Below are 20,104 nucleotides of genomic sequence, written 5' to 3' on the forward strand. Positions count from 1 at the left end.
AAATGGTAACTGCAGGGATTTGCCTTGCCAAACCGCCCATGTCTCTATCATAATATTCTCATTAGTCACGCACAGGTCTCTTGCATTACAAATTCCATTACGCTTTCGCCCTATTATGACTGAACAAGACACATTCTCATAATGACGTTATTTGTGTTTGGGATTTTCTTTCCTTCTTTCTTTTTGGTTGACCAATGTCATGAGAAGCAAAGCAAATGAGATTATACAAAATCATCAAACGTTGAGCTAATTGTAGAGTAACAATTGGTTGTTTTCCAACTGTGTAAGGAGGGTTCATTTCTGTTCTTAGATTAGCTGTCAGCCTACCCGCGGTCCGTCTGTATTATCAAAAAGGTTAACATCCTGATGCATATCTGTATGAATCACGAACCATGAATCTTGACCTCACTTTCGTTTACGATGTAGTTTTGGGTTTTCATTCTCCTTATAAACTAATCAGCTAGATAAACCAGTACTCTTCTTGTGACCGATTCTTCTTTTTTGTCAAACGTCTTGTGACCGATTCTCAATCAACAATTTGTCGAACATTATCTGAAGCTGATGGAAACAATTCAATTCCTAGCTTTTCGAAGTATCTTTCAAGGGTCGATCCATTGGTTGCCATGCTTTGTGGTGAAACAGAATCACAGTAAATTATCCGACTTAAGTCTTGACGATGTCCTCCAAAAATATATTTGCCGTCTTCGTCAGTGTCTTCTCCTGCGTTTGCCTCTATCGTAAACCATAGATATCTAAGACTTTACAAATGCAAAGTTGAAGCAAAAGACAAGTATGGAGTATGCCATCTTTTGGGAGAACAATCGTATTAAATCTCCTATTGTCATTCAGCTAACGAAAGCGCAAACCTTACCTCATTCTCAATGTCTCCAGCCGAAGTTTCAAGAGGAAGGATCGGGTATATATCAATTAGAAAGAAAGACGCAAAGTGGAATATATATATATATATATATAGAGAGAGAGAGTATCTCCATATGGTCGAAAAAGATATGCCCGGTTTGTCATTGCATAAACACACTGACATGCACTGCGAAGTTATTTATTTAGGAGTCGTATTTTCTCATTCTCATTCTCATTCCTCTTCCTCCTGCCAACCACAAGGCGGGCTCTCACGGTAAGAAATGGGAATGAATGTGGAGGAGAAAGGCCCCGCCAGTGGAGGAGAGGATTACACACAAGATGGGACAGTGGATCTTAAAGGTAGACCTGTTTTAAGATCAGAAACTGGAAGATGGAGAGCTTGTTCCTTCATTGTCGGTAAGGCTCCATGCACAACGTCATTGAGACGGATCAATTTATTTTTCAAGTTCTTTTCCCAAGTCACATAACTTTCGATCAATGAACTAATTCTTAAGAAGGGCTGTTTGACTTGGATCTGGATGTGTCTACTTCTACTTTGTAGGCTATGAAATTTTTGAGAGGATGGCTTACTATGGAATAGCAACAAACCTAGTGTTGTATCTGACAGATAAGCTTCATGAGGGCACTGTAAAATCCTCCAACAATGTCACCAACTGGATTGGAACTGTGTGGATGGCTCCCCTTTTAGGTGCTTACATTGCAGACAGTTACCTTGGTCGATATTGGACTTTCATCATTTCATCCGCCATCTATCTCTTGGTAAGTAGGCTTTGATCACGTATAATTTTGCATGAAGCACTACTGTAAATATATAGAAATCAGCACAGAACAGGGGATAAACGATCCTAAGTCAATTTTTGAATTAGTTGGTTTACGTCCTAAATAATCCTTTTCTATGTTTTGGAAAAGGGGATGTGCCTGTTGACAATGGCAGTATCACTTCCATCCTTGAGGCCACCGCCTTGTGGAGAGGAGACGAAAGATGGGCACTGTGGCAACCATGCATCATCATTGCAAACTGGTGTTTTTTATGGTGCTCTGTACATCGTTGCAGTTGGAACAGGAGGAACTAAGCCTAACATCTCCACCATGGGAGCCGACCAGTTCGACGATTTTGAGCCCAAAGAAAGGCTTCATAAATTATCATTCTTCAACTGGTGGATGTTTAGCATCTTCCTGGGAACACTGTTTTCTAACACTTTCCTGGTGTACATACAAGACAACGTTGGTTGGGGCGTTGGTTATGGCCTTCCAACCGGCGGACTTGCTTTATCCATTCTTGTCTTCGTTCTTGGGACCCGTTATTATAGACACAAACCTCCTTCGGAAAGTCCTCTGAGCAGAATGGCTAAGGTACTTGTGGCAACGGTTAGGAAGTGGAAAGTGGCGGTTCCGGAGGACCCAAAAGAGCTTTACGGACTGGGCATGGAAAAATATTCCAAAGCTGGCAAGTTTAGAATTGATCACAGCTCCTCTCTAAGGTTAAAGACTCTTTGGCACCGACCTAAGTCTGACAAAATATTTATAGACATTCCCCATGAATCAACCATTTTCCAAGCAATCGCTCTATGAATCAACCCTTTACCATATAATCTCAGTCCTCCACGGTTTTATACACTGTTTTCTTTTTTTTTTTTTTAAAGAAAATACTAAAAGAATAGTCGTATAAAACTGTGTTGTTCACCACAGAAAGATTTAGGTTTGGAGAAGTTTTTTGGGATTGAATTGTAAGTTTATAGGGTCTTGTCCTAATTTTTGCTCTCTCTCTACCTAATCTAACTCGTTTCTTGTTGCCTGCAGAACTCTTGACAGAGCAGCCGTGCTATGTGAATCTGCTTCACCGTGGACGGTATGTTCGGTGACACAAGTTGAAGAAACAAAGCAAATGATAAAAATGCTTCCAGTTCTGGTAGCAACATTTATACCCAGTGCTATGGCAGCACAGACACACACCCTCTTCGTCAAGCAAGGGAAGACTTTGGAAAGGCACATTGGTTCCCATTTTGAAATTCCACCAGCATGTCTCTCTGCCTTCGTAACAATTTTCATGTTGATAAGCATCGTGGTTTATGATCGCTTCTTCGTTCCTGCAATTAGAAGATACACTGGAAACCCGAGAGGGATCACTTTATTGCAGAGAATGGGGATTGGGTTCGTGTTCCATGTTATTATAATGATTATTGCTAGTTTTGTTGAGAGAGAGAGGCTGCAAGCTGCCAGAGACCATAACATCGTTGGGAAAGACCAGATTGTTCCTCTTTCCATCTTCATTCTCCTCCCTCAGTTTGCTCTAATGGGGATTGCAGACAACTTTATGGAAGTCGCAAAACTAGAGTTCTTCTATGATCAGGCGCCCGAAGGCATGAAAAGTCTTGGAACTGCCTACTTTACAACGAGCTTAGGAATTGGATATTTCCTAAGCAGTTTTATCTTAACGACGGTGGCAGATGTCACCAAGAGAGATGGCCACAAGGGATGGATCTTAGACAGCCTAAACACCTCACGGCTAGACTACTACTATGCATTCTTTGCCCTTCTAAGCTTTCTTAACTTTCTTCTTTATCTGGTCGTTACTAAGTTTTATGTTTACAATTCCGATATCAGTGAAACCACAAGGGAGTTGCAGGAAGCAATGGAAACTTCACCAATGAAGCCTACAACTGAAAATGAATAAACTTTGGACAATGTGAAATTCACATGTTACTTTGGTTTCTAGATAGGCACACAATTATCAGATCATAGGCAAATGGTCGCCTACAAGTATCACAAAACAATCCTTGAGCAGAATGAACAACATTTTCGTTTTCCAGCTCATTCAGTTCAGAGGCAAGGTTAAACAGAATACTGTTAATGCTCATATCTGCATCCCAAATTAACTCTTTAACAATTGAAACTGTATCATACTGGAATTACATACTGTCTTCTACTTCCTGCATATTTTCCAGTATTACAATCGGAAGATATTGCTACCACTCTGAGCACCACCAAAATAGATAAATTAATATACAAGGCACTGAGCTCTAAAGTTAGTTTCTTGCTTTTCAGCAGACAAAAAATTCACTGATTCAGCATTTAACAAGGCAGAGGTAGCAACTTGCATGCAGCAATTGATTCCAAAATCCACGTATGTCGAACAACAGGTGAATTAGTTTCTTTCGCCGCATTAGCAGCTTCTTCTAACCTCCGTGAAATGACTGAAATTTCTTCTTCGATTGCACATGCTCGTGTGGCATCACTATTATAAACAACTAAACATTCGTGGAAAGTTGTTTGTTCGTGGCTCTGTACCATTAACTGTTCCGCACTCTCAAGTATGGTACCTCCGGCAGTCCTAACCAGATCCAACAGGTCGATTTTGTAAGCTGGCACAAAATCCCCACTGAAATAAAATTTCAAGCCATCAAAAAGTTTTGGCTCCTACAAAGAGAAAAAGACGATCAAGATATTGTAAAAGTACCAGGAAGATATTCAAACTCAAAATTAGTCAGGCACTTGCAAAGTTTAAAACTCAATTCCACCTAAATCACATACATGATAGCATAAGTTGTTACAAGACAGAAAACCAGTCAGGCAAAAATTGTTTCTTCGACTCCATTACTTCTTTCAAAAGTTTACCCTCTTGGACCAAATATTTCAGCTAGCTTTACATGACCAAAATGCAATGTAATCATTGTTGGTTAATATGTATAATTTTCCTTGTGGACACAACGATGACACAAGGTGCAGCAAAATCCAGACCAGAGCTCTTACATTATTTGAGACCCTTAGTCTGCCAGTTTTTGGGCCATTGAGACATCCATGGTTGTCTAAGTTAACTTCATAAGGTTCTTCATTAACAGGATGTTTTGCTTCTGTGCAAGCTTTTACCCCTGCATATAGACAATCTGCAATTAGCATCATTATAGTGCTGAAGAGGCTAACAGAACAAACTAACCACTCTTTAGGGATATTTAATTTTCCTTCAGAATGAAGGGTACAACAGGGGAACTTCTTAACAGGTTATCACAGACCTAATGTTTCACAGATAAAAGAACAATTCTTCTAATGTAAGTGAGAATATGTATCTTACAATCCATTGTAAGGATCCACTTTCCATTCAATATTCCCATCAGAACTTTCAATGTCCTGGTGCAAGCACCCTTTTTATCTGTTGCTGCTATTACATGTGTGACATTCGATTCCCAAAGCTTGGATACAGTAGCACCACACATAGTAGCAAACTTGACAAGAATAAACTGCAGCAAAAAATAAAAAGAAAAATTAGGATGCCTCAATATTGTTAGAAAAAATATAAGGTAATCATGTTAAAGGGAAATAAGTCAACAGCCCAAAAAAGGGTTAATAAGGGTTAAAAGGGTGGCAGATATTGATTCAAAAAATATGATGGAAGTCAACTACTAAAAGTCAAACAAATTATAGCCACTTAAGAAAACAAACTTTGAACAAAAGACATTTTTGAAAAGTTTCTTCAGTTCTTTTCATACGTGATATCTATCAAATTATACAATTTGACAAGAGTGATTTAGTTTGACCAACTTGAATAACTTAATTGCTTAAGAGATAAAGAGGGAGATACTGGGGTGGCTTCCCCCCCCCCCCCACCCCACTCCAAGACCCCTCAAAAATGTGGGGCTCCTGTGCAAGTTGGCATGTCACAAGCAGGATGATGCAAATCCATGAGCACTATTGCTGCAAATCAAGCTTCAGAGAAGTTGACCACTATAAATTTTCAATTAAGGGAAGTATCACTTTAGCAGGACCGAAGAATTAGTAGGACATTGTTTCTAAAGATTAACATTTTTATAATTGCACAAAATTGATATTTCTGCATTTGATCAACTAGATGGATTTGCTTTTCCATCATTGATAAACAAACCTTCTCCTCCGAAGACAGAGCAGATCCACAGAAAACCCACTCTTTTCGTCCAGAAGGCAAGGTTGCCCAAAACTCCGAATTTGTAAACAGCCTGTAAGCACAATGATAATTTATCTTATATACTAATACTATGACCAAGATCAGGCAGAGACAAATGAAAAGAATTGTACACATTGTTTTTAAGTGTTTGCTTCAGTAATTTAATAGATGAAAGAGTGTTCCTATATAAAAGAAAAAAATGGTTTACGTACATTTCATTGGACATGGTGTTGTGCTTCAATCCAGTAGAAGACTTCTGAGACTTTGATTTCTCTCTTGGGAATTTAAAAGAGTTATGACTTGGACACAGCATTAGGAAATCTTCCTGTAATTCCATTTGTTTAAGATGAAAGAAGACATCTTTAGAGAAAGAAAAGAAATCTATTCAACAAGATATAAATTTCAACACAACAACACTTTTTGCACGATTGACATACACAATCCCATCTGCACTCTTGAATCGCAAATGCACAAGGGATGTGATAAGTTCTGCGACAGGACTTGGCAAAGCAGCCAAGTGCAGCACCCTTCTGCCCACAGCTACTGCATTTGAGCTTAGCAGCTCTTCCCAACTCGGACTCCAAATTTTTTATAGTTTCCCCTTCAAAATAAATTCGAGGTGTCCTGCAATAGCACATTGGTCACATAGGCATCATACAACAAAGACCTATTTCAACATGCAAAAGCAAATTTGGTACACATAATCACATATACCATGGAGAAAAGTAATTAGCGAACCAGACTCCCAAATCAAGCTTACTGTATTTGCTAATGTTCGTGTGATTTTTAGTAGTGCCACAGATTGCAAAAGAACATATCTAGAATTCAAAACATGAATGTTTCATAACCACACAGCAAAATTGATCAAGTCTTTTTTCTTTCGCCTAAAAGGAATCATAATCATCAAGATAGAATGCAAAAGCATATCTTACAGCCAAATTCAACTCTTTAACAGATAAAGAGACTTGCTTAATATTTAAGATCAAAATAAAGGATGAGGAAAAGAAATTAAGGAGAAGCATGAAAGATGCAAGAAAGTGCAAGCAACAAAAAGAAATTCCTACAATCCAAGCAATGAATGATTATCTAACATACCACTCGATGCATTTGCTATGAACAGGTGTAACATTGGAAAGAGCAGACTTTTCTCCATACACTTCCTTTCGATTAGCATAGTACAATATGGGACCCGTTCCCTGCAAGAACCAATTGAGAGGAGAAAGCATGAGGGACGGATTACTCATGGAATGGTCCGTCATTGACAGGAAAATCTACAAGTAAATTATCAACTATCTTAATGACATACTAATGGCACTGGAGAATTCATACAAAATTATGCTTAGGTTTAGAACTCACATCAGTCAACTTGGAGGAATGACAGAAGGCACAAACACTTTCCAGATCAGATGAATTTGAGACTGGTGTTGGCTGAGCAATACAGGGCTGCTCTTCAGGTTTCACAGCCAAATTGCAGTTGGAGATTGCACCATTTGAGGAAGAGTCGACTTTTTGAGTGAGGCAATTACCCATCACAACAGTTGCAGATGAACCATAATCCAACATCTTTTGTCTCTTTGCATCCCTTGTATAAGGAGTCCCTTTCTGGATAGTCCCTTGGTCCACGATACCTCCTCCAGGTGTGTCTAACATACAGCTGTCCATTATTATTTTGGTCTTACATTTCTCTGTGGTCTGCAATAGTGAACCCACAAAACAAGGCTCCATGAATCATGCAAGAGTTTGGTGCATATGTAAGAGGGGGGGGGGGGATAAATGTCCATAAGTAGTAGTGGAATAGAAAAATACAATCATTTGAGAGCACAAGTGATAGAACTATAGTACTTGTTGGAAAAAAAAAATTTTAAGTAGCAGAATAAAAACAAGTACAATCATTTTAAAGTGGTTTCTACGGACAAGTCATAAAACTAAACTACCAGGACTTAGACAGGCTATCCCTTTAAACATGAAGGAAAAGCAAATTGTGACTGTAGACATCCTAAACAAGCATCAAGTTGAAGAACTAATCAGCAATATACTCATCCCAATAAATCCTATCCTTTTTTTTTCCAAATTTTTTACCCGCAGTACAAGGCATTAACTCACCCCACATCTGCTGCCTGGCAAGCTAGTGTTGCCATCCATATCTTTCACATCACCGAATGAAGGAGGGCTCTCCGGTGAAAGTTGAGGTACCTGATTCATATCTATTTCTTCAGTCTCAAACACCTCATCACTTCCCTTCTTACCACAAGACTGCAATACGTCTTTATTGTGAGCATCACTTAACACAGCAGCTTTATTGGTTATTGCACTGTTGATTACTCCACCCTCAGGTGTTTCACTCAGCTCTTTTTTTAATTTATCAACAATTCGTGGAGCAACATGTGGCAGTGCTTGCTCTGAAATCACGAAAAATAAAACTCAAAATGCAATTGCTAAGAAAATTAGAAAACTCTTAACATCATAAACATGCTCTTTAGGAGAAGGCATAGTGGACATACCAGAAGATAGAATCTGAAGGCTGATATTAGCAAAAGTAGCATCCAAACTTCGGTAGATGCTAACCAAGTTCTCCATGTAAGGGGCTGATCTTATATCTGCATCATGAAAACATTTACTCATTTAGAGTAAAAAAAAATGACATGTTTCAGTATTTTCAGCAGCATCCCGATTTTGTCTTTTTACCCAGCCCAGAAACGTTTCAGGCAGCACCCCATCCAGTCATTTTTTTTCTCCCCCATTTTTACGTAATTTTCCTGAATTGCAAGTAAATACTATATTGAAGTTGTTCTTGCAGAGGTATCACCAGAAATGAAAGAAGCACACTTACAAAGGCAATAATATACCACAAGTTATCAAGAATTCCTCAATTACGTTAGAAATCAGAATGTTGCAGTTCCGTATTTATGATGAAAATAAGAAAGTAAAAGTGAATGTACCTCCATCAGGACACTGATTTTTGCAAGCAGGGCACTCTGTTCCAAATTGGTTAGATCTAGGGACGCAAATACTGCAAATAGAAAGAGAAACAGAACCATCAACCAAATTAGGAAGTCGAGATAAAAATTAGAACAAAAACCAAGGCGCGAAAAGAAGTAGCATAACCCAGAATCTAGAAGGAACTTACTCGCAGAAAATGTGAGTACAGGGCAACAACAATGGTTTATTCAGCAAATTTAGGCTGGGAAAAAAATTTCACCTCGAGTAAATCCCCCATTTATTAACATCAATAAAAATATGAAAACAAGAAAAAAAAAAAAAAAGTACGTTGAAGAACTCAGGGAGAGAGAACAAAATCAATACCAAAGAGGGCATTTGAGCTCAAGACCCAGTTTCTGATGGTGGAGAGCCCAAGGGTTCAACAACTTCACTAATTTCTGCATTTCTGCCATTTCCTGATCTCCCTTGCTTTTTTCCGTTCAGATAATACCACTACACGCTTAATAACTTTTAATGGTAAAAAAAGAAAAGGAAAAGTAGAAAAAAAAAACTAAAGAAAAGGTTAGGGAACTGAAGGTTAACAGCAACGGAAAATCTTCAAGAACTAAAGAAAAGTTCAAAAAACTTCAAGAGCTTCCTACTTGGGTGTGACTACTGTATCGGAAATAGCAGCTAAGTTACTGTAATGAGTAGATGTGTGGAGTGGGGAAAACAAAGAGGGCGAATTTAATGGTGGGGTTCGAGAATCGAGACCCTGTAGTTAGTGGGAATCTGGCAATTGCGGAAGGCGCCATTGATTTCCATCTTGGCGCCCAGTTTTTGGTTTTTTTTTTCCTTTTTCAAAAGGTCCTTTCGCTCCCGCCGGGTCCGCCAAAGACGAACCCGCAAAAAGAAATATATATTATATATACATGTGGTGAGGCAAATTTTTAAAATGGGAGCTGTGTTAATTGCTAATTGATGATCAATTCTTTTTGGGAATAAATTCAGAAACCTCCCTTCAAATTTCTAACAATTGCAGTCACCTTACCGAAGTTTGAGAAATTGCATAAACGTCCCCTGAAAAGTATGTTCGGGGCAACAATAACGGGTGACACAAGCACAAAGAGTCTGATGAATTTTCTATATTGCCCCTGTCTAATTTTTAAAAAAGAAATAAATGAAATCGAAGTTGAATAAAAATTTTAAGATTGTCCTTTTGTAAAAAATTTAAGAGACTTCTTTTGATCAATCATCATTACTAGTTAGTCGATTCTTTTTAGAATTGGATAATAAATTTATTAGAATGAAATACAATATACTAGATGAAATTAGATTAAAGTTTTTGAGTAGACATGTGTTAAACTCGCAGGGAAATGTTTTTTTTTTTTAACTTTATTTTCACTTATAATCTACAAAAGGTTGTGAAAGTTATTATGGTCTTTTTTCTAATAAAAATGGAGGTTAATGTAATTTTTTGTGTTAACTACAAAGAAAGGGTTTTCTTTTTCTTTTTTACTTTATTTTTGCTTGTGATTTTATAGATTTTGTGAAGGCTACTATATAGTTTTTTTCCAATAGAAAGAGAGGTTAATGGAATTCACATATTTGGTTCGAATCCCTGACTTGCAATTAGGCTTACACTTTATACTTTACTTGATGGCCAATCTAATTTTTATTATCTATATATTTAACAGGTAATGGCAAAAATTAAAAATATATCTACAAACAAATGTAATAATTTTTCAGAAAAAATTGCAATCCAAACACAGCTCTAGCTCTGCATAAGTTTGAAGCAGAGGTACTACTTCTGGGTGCTAGGTCCAATTTTTGAGTCAAATAGAATTAGTAATCATCTATCATATCAGGGGACGCCCGTGATGTGCGCATCTCACAGCGGATGTAACCCCATCACACCTGATCATAGCTCTTTAGATTTTTTTTTCCCCCCCAATATCCGATTAAGAGAGACACAGCCAAAGAGAATCCTCTTCAGTCTCGGAAAACCCTTATTCACCATAAGCCCTCATCTCATCCCCTATCTCTGCGCCCTCTACTTTCCTTCGCCGAGCCCTCAAATCTTCGGAGACGACAAATGGCAGCGGCCACCATGGCAGCTACAGCCGCCCGATCACTCCTATCCATCCGATCAACCACCAAATCCACCTGCTTTCTCCTCTCCAAACGCTTCTACTCTTCCACAGTATCCAAGCCCCCACCCCTACCCGGATTCGTTAGGCCGGCATCGTCCACCCGACCCAACTCCTCACCTTCCATTTCCCATGCCCTTCGTTTCATCGTTCCTGCAACTATCCGTCTCAACCCTGTCCGATGCAGAGTTAACCGCCCCGGCTCCGCCTACTCGCCTCTCAACTCCGGGTCAAACTTCAGCGACCGTCCCCCAACTGAAATGGCTCCGCTTTTCCCCGGGTGCGATTACGAGCACTGGCTTATTGTTATGGACAAGCCCGGCGGCGAAGGCGCTACTAAGCAGCAAATGATCGATTGTTATGTGCAAACCCTAGCCAAAGTCCTCGGCAGGTCATTCAGCTTAATACTGCTGCTGCTACATTTTTTTCCTTAAAGTTTTGTCTTCCAATTAATTGTTTTTTTAGCTGTACAATTGCTTGTTTCTTTTGAAAATATTCGGATAAAATAGAAGATTCGCATTTATTGAATTCAGTGAGGAGGAAGCAAAGAAGAAGATATATAATGTTTCATGCGAAAGATATTTCGGTTTTGGATGTGAAATTGATGAGGAAACCTCCAACAAGCTTGAAGGTTTGTAGTGCCTCTGCTTTATCACCATTAGTATTATACTTTTGGCCACTTTTCTTTTTCAAATTATCAGTCTTATGTTTATGATAGAGTTCGTGTTGCTGATTATGCATATCAACATCATATGACTTTAACAGGACTGCCTGGTGTTTTATTTGTTCTTCCGGATTCCTACGTCGATGCTGAGAACAAGGATTATGGAGGTAGTCTTTCCTTCTTATCCCATAAATTCCCAACCTTTAAAAAGAAAAAGGAACAGCTTTATTCACATATATTGGAGTTAGGTAAAAATTTGTATAGTGTGTATGATTGTAGAAGTATCTACTTTTTTTTTTGTTTTGGGGGGGGGGGGGGGGATTGGCATCATGATTTGCTTTTAGTCAAAAGTATGCGTTTTCTAAATTTATCTCAATAGTGCAAAATTATCTATTGGAATGCGTTCAACAAATTCATCTCAGTGCAAACTTAGCTTTTGAACTTCTATTTATTGATTTTTTTTTTCTTTTCCAGGCTTGAAATAGCCAAGTCATTTGTTCCTTTCTTGTCTAACAGACTGCATTTTGTGGTTCCTCCCCCTCCAAAACCTTCTTTTTGTCTGTCTTGCCTATTTATGAGGCGTTCATAGTTGTTCCTTTCATGGCAGTCCTAGGATTTATTTAGTCTACAAAAGTGAAGAAGTTGGAGTTTTATTATTACTTGTTTTGCATTTTTGTACAAGATTGAATGATATCTGGTCTTGTACAGATGCTTAGGGTTCTCACACCAATGGAAGCATCTGATTTTGACTGCATGATCGTCCTAGTTACCCGAACATGTTTTCTTACACTCTAACTATGTCTTGTTACTTAGAGATTGAGTAGAATTTCTTAATTTGGCATCTTGCTGTGATTTACCAGCCGAGCTTTACGTGAATGGGGAGATAGTTCAAAGGTCCCCAGAGAGGCAAAGGAGAGTGGAGCCAGTACCCCAAAGAGCCCAAGACAGACCAAGATACAATGACCGCACCCGTTATGTGAGGCGCCGCGAAAATATGCGGTGAACTATTAGCTGAACTTTAGTTGAAGGACTCTGTATGTTGTCTAGTGGATGAAAGTTCAGTCATGAAATGGTTGTATTTAGATGTCATGTTTGGGATTTGCGCTGTTTTGAAAGTTATATGACAACAAAGTGAGCCATGTAGGCTTTTCTGAACTTCAAATGGTTGTCTGGTGGAGATTTAGATTTCTTTTGTTTTCATTCTCCTTTGTAGTGCAATTAATCTTCTGCTGTTGAGCAACTCTTTTTTTTTTTGTTGGGGGGGGGGGGTGGTGGCGGGCGGCTGTTCCACATAAGCTTTTGCAATCATTGACGGGGACTGCCGCTGCCGTTGAATATTTGTTTGATTTTACCATGGCAGCGGTAAAGGTTGGAATTCATCATAAGATGAATATGGGTGAAGGATAAGGAAAGTGAAAGCCATCAAGATTTATACTCCAGAAAGAAAAGTTACCCTCAGCCCTGCAGAACCAGAGCATTAGGTTCTTCCACAAGTGATCACGTCCATGGAAACGTTTTATTATTTGATATCAATATGGATACATGCTTAGGGTTCGAGTTTAGTTACACGTACAAAGACGCGGGGCTGAACAGGTCGCTGAAGTGGAGCGCGCGTCATTGCCTTAACGCTTTGTCCCCGCTCCATGGAGGGATCTGTGCATCCAAGTTCTGTGTTTTCGTAACGCTTGCTTAGGTTGGCTTTAAGATCCTTTTGTGCGATTGTGATGTCCGTCTGCACAGATTTAAAAAAGAATTGCTCGTTCATTTGGGGGCGTACAAGTGTTAGAAAGATGAAGCCCTTTCCTCAATCCTCTTTTAGAACAGCGGACTTTCTCTCACCATTGTTTTCTCCATGGTTACTTTGCGGTCGTTCATTCAGGTCCTCAGCTGCAGCCAGAGTTCCACTTGTGTTTATGGGCAAACCTTTACCAGTGTAATTCCTCTCTCGTAAACTGCTGATCTCATCCATGGAGGCTTCTGCAAAATTATCTTCTGCCAATAATGTCTCTAGTGAATCATTATTATTTGGATTTCTTGGATTGATTTCATCCCTTCCAAATCCGAGTAATCTTTCCTTGAAAGGTTCAGTACAATCCACAGAAATTGAATCATCAAGGATATCTCCTTCCAATGTAATATTTTCTATTTCTGAAATCCGCTTTTCCGAATGACTGGGCATTTCCGATGCACGTGCAATTGCCAGATTTTTTGGTGACTCGATAGACTGTTTTGGAGAAGTAGTGCTCTCATCATCTTCAAACGAGTCGGTAGAATGCTGAGATTCACATTCAATTGTTTCTCCTTCCAGATTATTAGCCATGTCATTGGTAGCAGATTCTTTCTCATCAAGTACGTCAAGCTTTTGCATGGCTATCATGGCAGCATCTGCAGCCCATCTCTGATCATTGACGCAGCTACAAAAAGGAGAAACAAACAAGATGACCTAATCCAGATTAGTCATAATTGAAGCAATTAACAAGCGTTCCGATCTAGAGTTTTCCTTATTTTCAATGTTGTACTTGCATCTTCTGAACGGAGGAAACACACAGATTACTTTTGCCGCATATGCTGAAAAATGTGGTTTAAATATGCTACATATAATTGACAGTTCCTGAGCATTAAAACACTAAGTGATATTGCAAAAGTCAATAAAGATCTTAATGATAGTGATATACCTATATTTACTGATCATAACAAACTGAATGACAGCAAAATTCAGGATGAACTTTGAATAATAATGGCACCATGCTGTACAGAGTAGGGAAAAATGAGCTGTTTATGCTTTAGTAGCTACCATCATGCTGGCTCTAGTATCTCTGGCTTTCGCTTAATTAGATGGTGATCCATGCCTAGCTAACATTCTTTTTCCTTCATAAGAAATTTTGCAGGAAAGATAAAAGGATGTGAAAGCATAGAACAAGTCTGTGTTAGCTCTTCAGTATACTGCAGGCAACAGCTGCAAGCTGAGTTCCATATAGGCATATGAATTTCTGATTGTTGGCATGACAGTTGCAAGAAAGTTTCGTAGGTTTATTTAATATTATTAAAAATAATTGGTTTACCGGGCAACAGAGGTACAAGGGTGATTTTGCATCTTCCCTTGTATGCTTATATCTTACTAATCTATCTTCAATGCTTCAGAAGTTAGATGTGTTGCATACCCTGGTTCCTAATGGACAGAACTTTCTAGTGCTGAACCAACTCAGGACCTCTTCTTAGGCAGTAGTTAAACTGCCTGAGAATTTCCAACATCAGAAAGAGCCTCTGACTGGTTGGATCGTTGTCATGAATATAAAAAGCTTAAGCTGAATAGTTACCTTGCCAGAGTAAAATCAGAGGAATATAGGCCAGATTGGATGTGAGTAGTCTCCATGGAGGCATTGACTATATTATCAGACAGATATCCTCCGGATCTAGCAATTTCCACCAGAAACTGCATGTCCAGAATGAACTGGTTGCAAATTAAATAACTTCATTAAACCAGAGTAAGAGGAAAATAAGCAGTATTGCAGCTGAGACTGAAGCCAAGAAAGTGTGGATTGCAGAACTGCTTGAGTGTATCCAAATGACTAATTGATCATCAAATAATGTGAACAAGTTTGGCAAGTTTGATAAGTTAAAAAAAAAGTCTTTTCAGAGGCAATCCTCTTTTATATAACTGTTTTGCATATAACCCAATTGGAAGCATCATTACTAACAAAATGTAGTGACCAACAAGCTAGACTGTGGAGTTTGTGACCGTATCAGGTTTAATTGTATTGCTAGAAAGAAGGAGACAGACTGATGCAAGCATTTGATCTAGCCTGAGGGAGGAACTAGTTGCCACCTATCTTTCCAAGTCCAGATTGAACTTAGTTATCTACCACTATCAGTCAGTTCAGATCAATGATGTCCAACCAAGCATGCTTTTCTTTCTTATAAGAATAGTGCCAATGAGGTTAACCATCTTCCAGTTTTAAGTATATCCAGACTTTTTTGGAATTTAAGCACTATCCAGATCCCAGGCAATTCAAATTCAGGTTACAAGGTGATTCATATATAATCCAAGGAACACATTTGCCTTAGAGAAATCTATACCTGCATCAATTTCCTGGACTTTTGTTCCATGGATAGATCATTAGTAACTGTCAAAATTTCCTGTGTGTTTGCAATCTGGAAAAATATTGCCTCCATCAGCTCTCTGAGTACATCCAGCAACCAATCCAGTTCAATGTAATTGTCCTCGGCAAACTTCTGTAACTTTCTTAGCTCTAAATAGAGTCCCTGATTGTCACCACATCAAGAAGGAAAAACAGTGTAAGCATGTCAAAACATGATAATTTCTATAAAGCATTTTAACTAATAGAACAAAATCTTAGTTCTTTCCAGGAAGGGAGAAGGGAAATCACAAATACAGAAATCAAGAGAACTCAAGCTAAAGCATGAGATAAACAATCACTTGCAGGGGCTAAATTACAATGAACTCGTAGCATCAAGAAGTTCAAAACTTGAGTCAGTAAGCCTGATATTTTCCTCGAAAAAATTGGGCCTATTTAGGTCAGTTAAGCATTCCTGCTGCCTCAAGCAAGGGATCTCCTTGGCTTGCTCTCTATTATGCAAGTAGCATATGTTACAAGCCATCACAGTTTTTTTGTTAGCCAAATGTTTCAGTGTAAATCAACATACTCCAAAGCTCAAAAATCTCTCTGCCTCAGGCTTAATCACATACACTCAATCACATTTGTCCAAAAACTAAAGCTTTGATACATACCTGGTAAGGCATGGACGGCACTAGATAATATATATCAGAATCATTCTCCAGAGTGATGCAACTTCCTGAAACATGTCCTTGACTGCCTTCAGAAGTTAAGAGTTTCTGCATAATTTGCTCAAGAAAATATGCTCTAAGTCGAACATGAGTATCTTGGATATACAGTACATAATTATCAATCTCAAACTTCAAGTGGTGAATGTTGCCAAAAATACTTCTGATTATATTTGAGAAGATCTGCCCAAGTGTAAATGAGTTGGCTATAACACAAACTCCCTGTTCCAGGGACTCAGCTGGATGAATACTCGACCCACTTTCCTGAATCAGATCTGCACCGCTACTTAGAGCTTTTTCAAGAATGATGGTATACTCAGTGAAGAGTTCCATTAGCTCTCTAAGAACAGCAACTTCCATTTGAAGGGAAAGTAAGGGAAAGCTGTCATCTGTAATAGCCTAAAAAAAAAAATTTGTGTCAGATCCTTGCTTTATATCACTGAATAATCGGCAATAAGATTAATAGGTGCTAATCATTCCTCCAACATATTTCATCTAAGTTTAGACATTGCCTCAATTTTCACGAACTTAGTTGAATTAAATCTGAATTCTCTGTCAGCAATTTACTGATGTTAGATACAGGTGTAGATAATTTTCTAGACACAGTCCACTGTTGATATCCTTAGCACTCAGCTTTAGTGCCTCTTATATTTTGGACACAAATGACAAAGACTAGACCTTGGTATGGATCTGAAGAAAGAGGAACACAGGAAACACAGTTTTAAGGATTTGATGTATCATTAAGAACTGCTCGGTCAGATGCTTCCGCAGCCAAATTTATCAGCATGGACGAAAGGAATGGCCTTTCAGGAGTCAGTTTTTAAATAACAATATCAAGATTGAGTCGCATTTCAGATCTAATCAGTTGCTCATGGACACCAATATCTAACATGAGTCCATGTTTACGGAAACGACTCTCAGTTCAAGCACAACTTTTTGCTGAACGAATTAAACTAACCTGAAACAGCGTGACTAGTTTCCTTCCACTGTTAGTGAGCAAGCAATATTCTGGTTTCTTATCCACGACATCGACGGAGCTTCCTTTGCTTAGGATACCAGATACAAGGTACCTTCCAATAATCCAAGAATCAGTTGATGTGAAAATATTGATGACCTTTTTGTAATGATGAACGTTGATCCGTAGAATCTGTTCCATGCTAGGGCGCACACGATTTGTCAAGCATGATCTTAAGTCAAGATTTTGGTTGTCTAACAAAGAACAGTATGCTATTGCAAACTGAGCGGTTTCTGCTGCTATAGACAGTCCACCATTTATTTCGGATATGGATTCAACATACTTAGCCAAACAAGTGGCAAGAGCCTCGGTGTGTTCATTGGCCCATAGGATTAGTTCTGGAGCATAAGAAGAAGCTGCTCCATGTAATGCTACAAAACTCCTTGCCGCTTGGGAGATCATAGAAAAAATGAATTTTGCAACTTGTTGGATGTAAAGCCCATTTTGAACTGCTTTTGAGGCATTCAAATCATGTGTACCGCGTACAATCCGTGCATCGTAGTAATCAAGAAGTAGCTGGATTGCAAGATAACTGTTACCGAGCCTGCAAAGTCCAAGCAACGCCTTTTGCAGTTCAGGCGCTGACACTCTGGGATTTCTAGCCAGTCGAGTGAATTGATCCTCAAGCATCGCTTTTTTCTCTGATATTGCAGAGTTGTAAGACATCAACTCCTCTGAGGAAAAGTTTTCCCCAGAACGCATGCTCTGGAAAGCCCTGCCTTCCATCTCCAGGACTGAAAGAGCATCGCCCAACCTATGTTCTGAAAGTAGTATATCCAGGATTTCTGAAATGTCTTCTGTATGAGCTTCCAGTAAGCTTCGAGACGCTGTCTTGTGAGAATCGAAAGACTCTTCGAGCATTGATTCCATGATCTCCTCAGACAAAACCTTCAAAGAGATACTCTCCTGAAGGTCTTTTATAACCCTGTTCTGAGTGGCAGCCTGGTATTTCAGTCGCATCAATTCACTTTCCAGACCTTCCATATCTTTGAAAGTTCTGCAGAGCAAAATACATCATTTATATGTCAAAGTGGGATGCAGACGCTCTTTAGGAAAATGATCAACATACTAAACGCGCTATCCGCTCAGCAACTCATAGTAGTAAATTTCTGTCCAGATATGCATATGCCTTAGGCTAAACTGATAGACCTCTGTTCAGAAACTGGAAAGAGATGGTATATTGATAAATTAATGTGGATTCAAAAGTTCATTCTCATTCTTTGTAATAGAAGATGTATTGGTAAATCACTGTGGATACTGAAGGGCATTATCTAGTACAAGTTGACATAATAACATAAATAGAATCAATGTACGGTGACACTGTAAAAACTATCAAAGCGACTGCTGGTAACTGAAAAGGTTACCTAAGAAAGACAGCATAATTAGAAGATATGCTCTTCTGAAAATCTTCATCAGACTCATTTTTCAGCTCAAGCAATTCGGAACATAGATTCTGAATACCCTGCATCCTCCTCAAATCAGCCATGAAAAAGAAATTTGAGAATCAGGCTATCAAACAAAAAAGAAAAAATCATCAAATATACATACATACGTGTCGAGTCTATATTTTTATTCAGAAAAAAAAAAAAAAGAATATTGTTCCACCTTAGCGGTCATGGACTCGAGCTCGGAGTCGCCGACATCGCCGTGATCACCAGAAGAAGAAGAAGAAGGAGAAGAAGAGTAGTCTGGGCTGGTGTGGCCGCGTAGCAAGTCTTCATTAACAGAGTCTTGAGAGGCCAGCATGATTTCTCGAAGACTCGCTGGATCTCTGAACCGGAATCTTCTTGTTGTTGTTGCAGCCGAAGAAGATGCGGAAGCGGTGGAGGTATCCATGGTGATGAAGTTGGGGTGGAGAGGTTTGATCGGGTGGAGTTGATGGGAGAGTAGAGAAGAATACAAGGAGGAGGAGGATGTCTGTTGAGGAGTGTTGTTGCTACGTCGTGTTGTGCAGCCATTATTGTTTTCTTTTGGTTGGCTTTGGTTTGTTCGTTAATTTTTGGAGGCAAATAAGCTCTTCATTGCTCTGGCTGCAGTCTGCTGTTTTGTTTCCTTCCACTCGTTCGTTTGTTTCCCTTCGTCCCCCCCCTCCTCACTCCTCCTCCGCCTTGCTACTCCGGTGCCGTCTTCTTGTCCGTTTTTGTCCGATCGGATTGCTCTTCGCCGCCCAAATGTAAGTAAACTCTTGTATAAAATGTGCGTGTGTGAGTGTTTCTTGTGGTTGCTACCGCAAATTAATATACGTTTAAAAAAATTAATACTTGTGGCGCTTTCGTTTTGAGAAAAAAAGAAGAATAACTCTTAACAAATTAATTTCCCCGACGTTTGCATAGATACTACTACTTAGTACTTAGTGTACTTGAAATATTTTTCTAATAAAGAATATACTCCTACTATGTGAGGGGGGGAAGTCATCCTAATCTGGAGTTGTTTGGATACAATTTGAAATAATTATTATAATATTTTTTATGATGATGTGATGTATGTGAGATAGAAATATGATTAAAAATATAAAAAGGTAAATTGCAAAATTTGTTTATAATGCAAGTAAAATATTATTTGAAAAATAAAAATATCCAAACACATCTTTTTAGGGGTGTGCATCGAATTCGAATTCGGTAATTCGGAATTTTGGCATAGGAATTACCGACCAATTTTGATTTCAAATTCACCAGTTCCGATTTCGATTTCGATTCCGAATTCACCGAATTCGAAAACCTTTTTTCCTTTTTTGTTAGATGTATTGTTATATAATATA

The 20,104-nt window shown here is 38.7% G+C and overlaps 4 protein-coding genes across 8 annotated transcripts; 2 read left to right on the forward strand and 2 right to left on the reverse strand.

Moving 5' to 3' along the window:
- Positions 1-1,104: 1,104 nt before the first annotated feature.
- On the forward strand, positions 1,105-3,582 carry LOC113696163 (protein NRT1/ PTR FAMILY 5.2-like). The gene is made up of 4 exons (XM_027215538.2): positions 1,105-1,275; positions 1,421-1,638; positions 1,789-2,360; positions 2,680-3,582. Exons 1-4 carry the CDS (start codon positions 1,140-1,142, stop codon positions 3,551-3,553), a joined length of 1,800 nt encoding a protein of 599 aa, XP_027071339.1. The 5' UTR covers positions 1,105-1,139; the 3' UTR covers positions 3,554-3,582.
- A 129-nt stretch (positions 3,583-3,711) lies between these two features.
- On the reverse strand, positions 3,712-9,597 carry LOC140037607 (BRCA1-associated RING domain protein 1-like). The gene is made up of 13 exons (XM_072082129.1): positions 9,098-9,597; positions 8,922-8,975; positions 8,734-8,804; positions 8,296-8,391; positions 7,898-8,193; positions 7,151-7,486; positions 6,890-6,990; positions 6,232-6,418; positions 6,007-6,119; positions 5,756-5,846; positions 4,949-5,114; positions 4,630-4,748; positions 3,712-4,296 (listed from the first exon to the last, which is right to left on the reverse strand). The coding sequence occupies exons 1-13, from the start codon at positions 9,184-9,186 to the stop codon at positions 3,952-3,954; spliced, it is 2,064 nt and encodes a 687-aa protein (XP_071938230.1). The 5' UTR covers positions 9,187-9,597; the 3' UTR covers positions 3,712-3,951.
- A 1,086-nt stretch (positions 9,598-10,683) lies between these two features.
- Positions 10,684-12,689, forward strand: LOC113714714 (multiple organellar RNA editing factor 2, chloroplastic). The gene is made up of 4 exons (XM_027238738.2): positions 10,684-11,254; positions 11,397-11,494; positions 11,629-11,694; positions 12,388-12,689. Exons 1-4 carry the CDS (start codon positions 10,809-10,811, stop codon positions 12,528-12,530), a joined length of 753 nt encoding a protein of 250 aa, XP_027094539.2. The 5' UTR covers positions 10,684-10,808; the 3' UTR covers positions 12,531-12,689.
- Positions 12,690-13,029: 340 nt separating this feature from the next.
- LOC140037611 (exocyst complex component EXO84B-like) lies at positions 13,030-19,645 on the reverse strand. 5 transcript variants are annotated; one of them, XM_072082149.1, is made up of 8 exons: positions 18,952-19,644; positions 18,711-18,808; positions 17,290-18,343; positions 16,278-16,730; positions 15,605-15,790; positions 14,845-14,978; positions 13,367-13,941; positions 13,030-13,259 (listed from the first exon to the last, which is right to left on the reverse strand). In XM_072082149.1, exons 1-8 carry the CDS (start codon positions 19,180-19,182, stop codon positions 13,228-13,230), a joined length of 2,763 nt encoding a protein of 920 aa, XP_071938250.1. In that variant the 5' UTR covers positions 19,183-19,644; the 3' UTR covers positions 13,030-13,227. The 5 variants fall into 5 exon arrangements, with proteins under 5 accessions (XP_071938250.1, XP_071938251.1, XP_071938247.1 ...); XM_072082150.1 differs by having other exon boundaries at positions 13,030-13,941; positions 14,845-14,960; positions 18,952-19,645; XM_072082146.1 differs by having other exon boundaries at positions 13,030-13,941; positions 18,952-19,643.
- Positions 19,646-20,104: the final 459 nt, after the last annotated feature.

Source organism: Coffea arabica, chromosome 1c, assembly GCF_036785885.1.
Source record: "Coffea arabica cultivar ET-39 chromosome 1c, Coffea Arabica ET-39 HiFi, whole genome shotgun sequence".
Classification (NCBI taxonomy): Eukaryota; Viridiplantae; Streptophyta; class Magnoliopsida; order Gentianales; family Rubiaceae; genus Coffea; species Coffea arabica.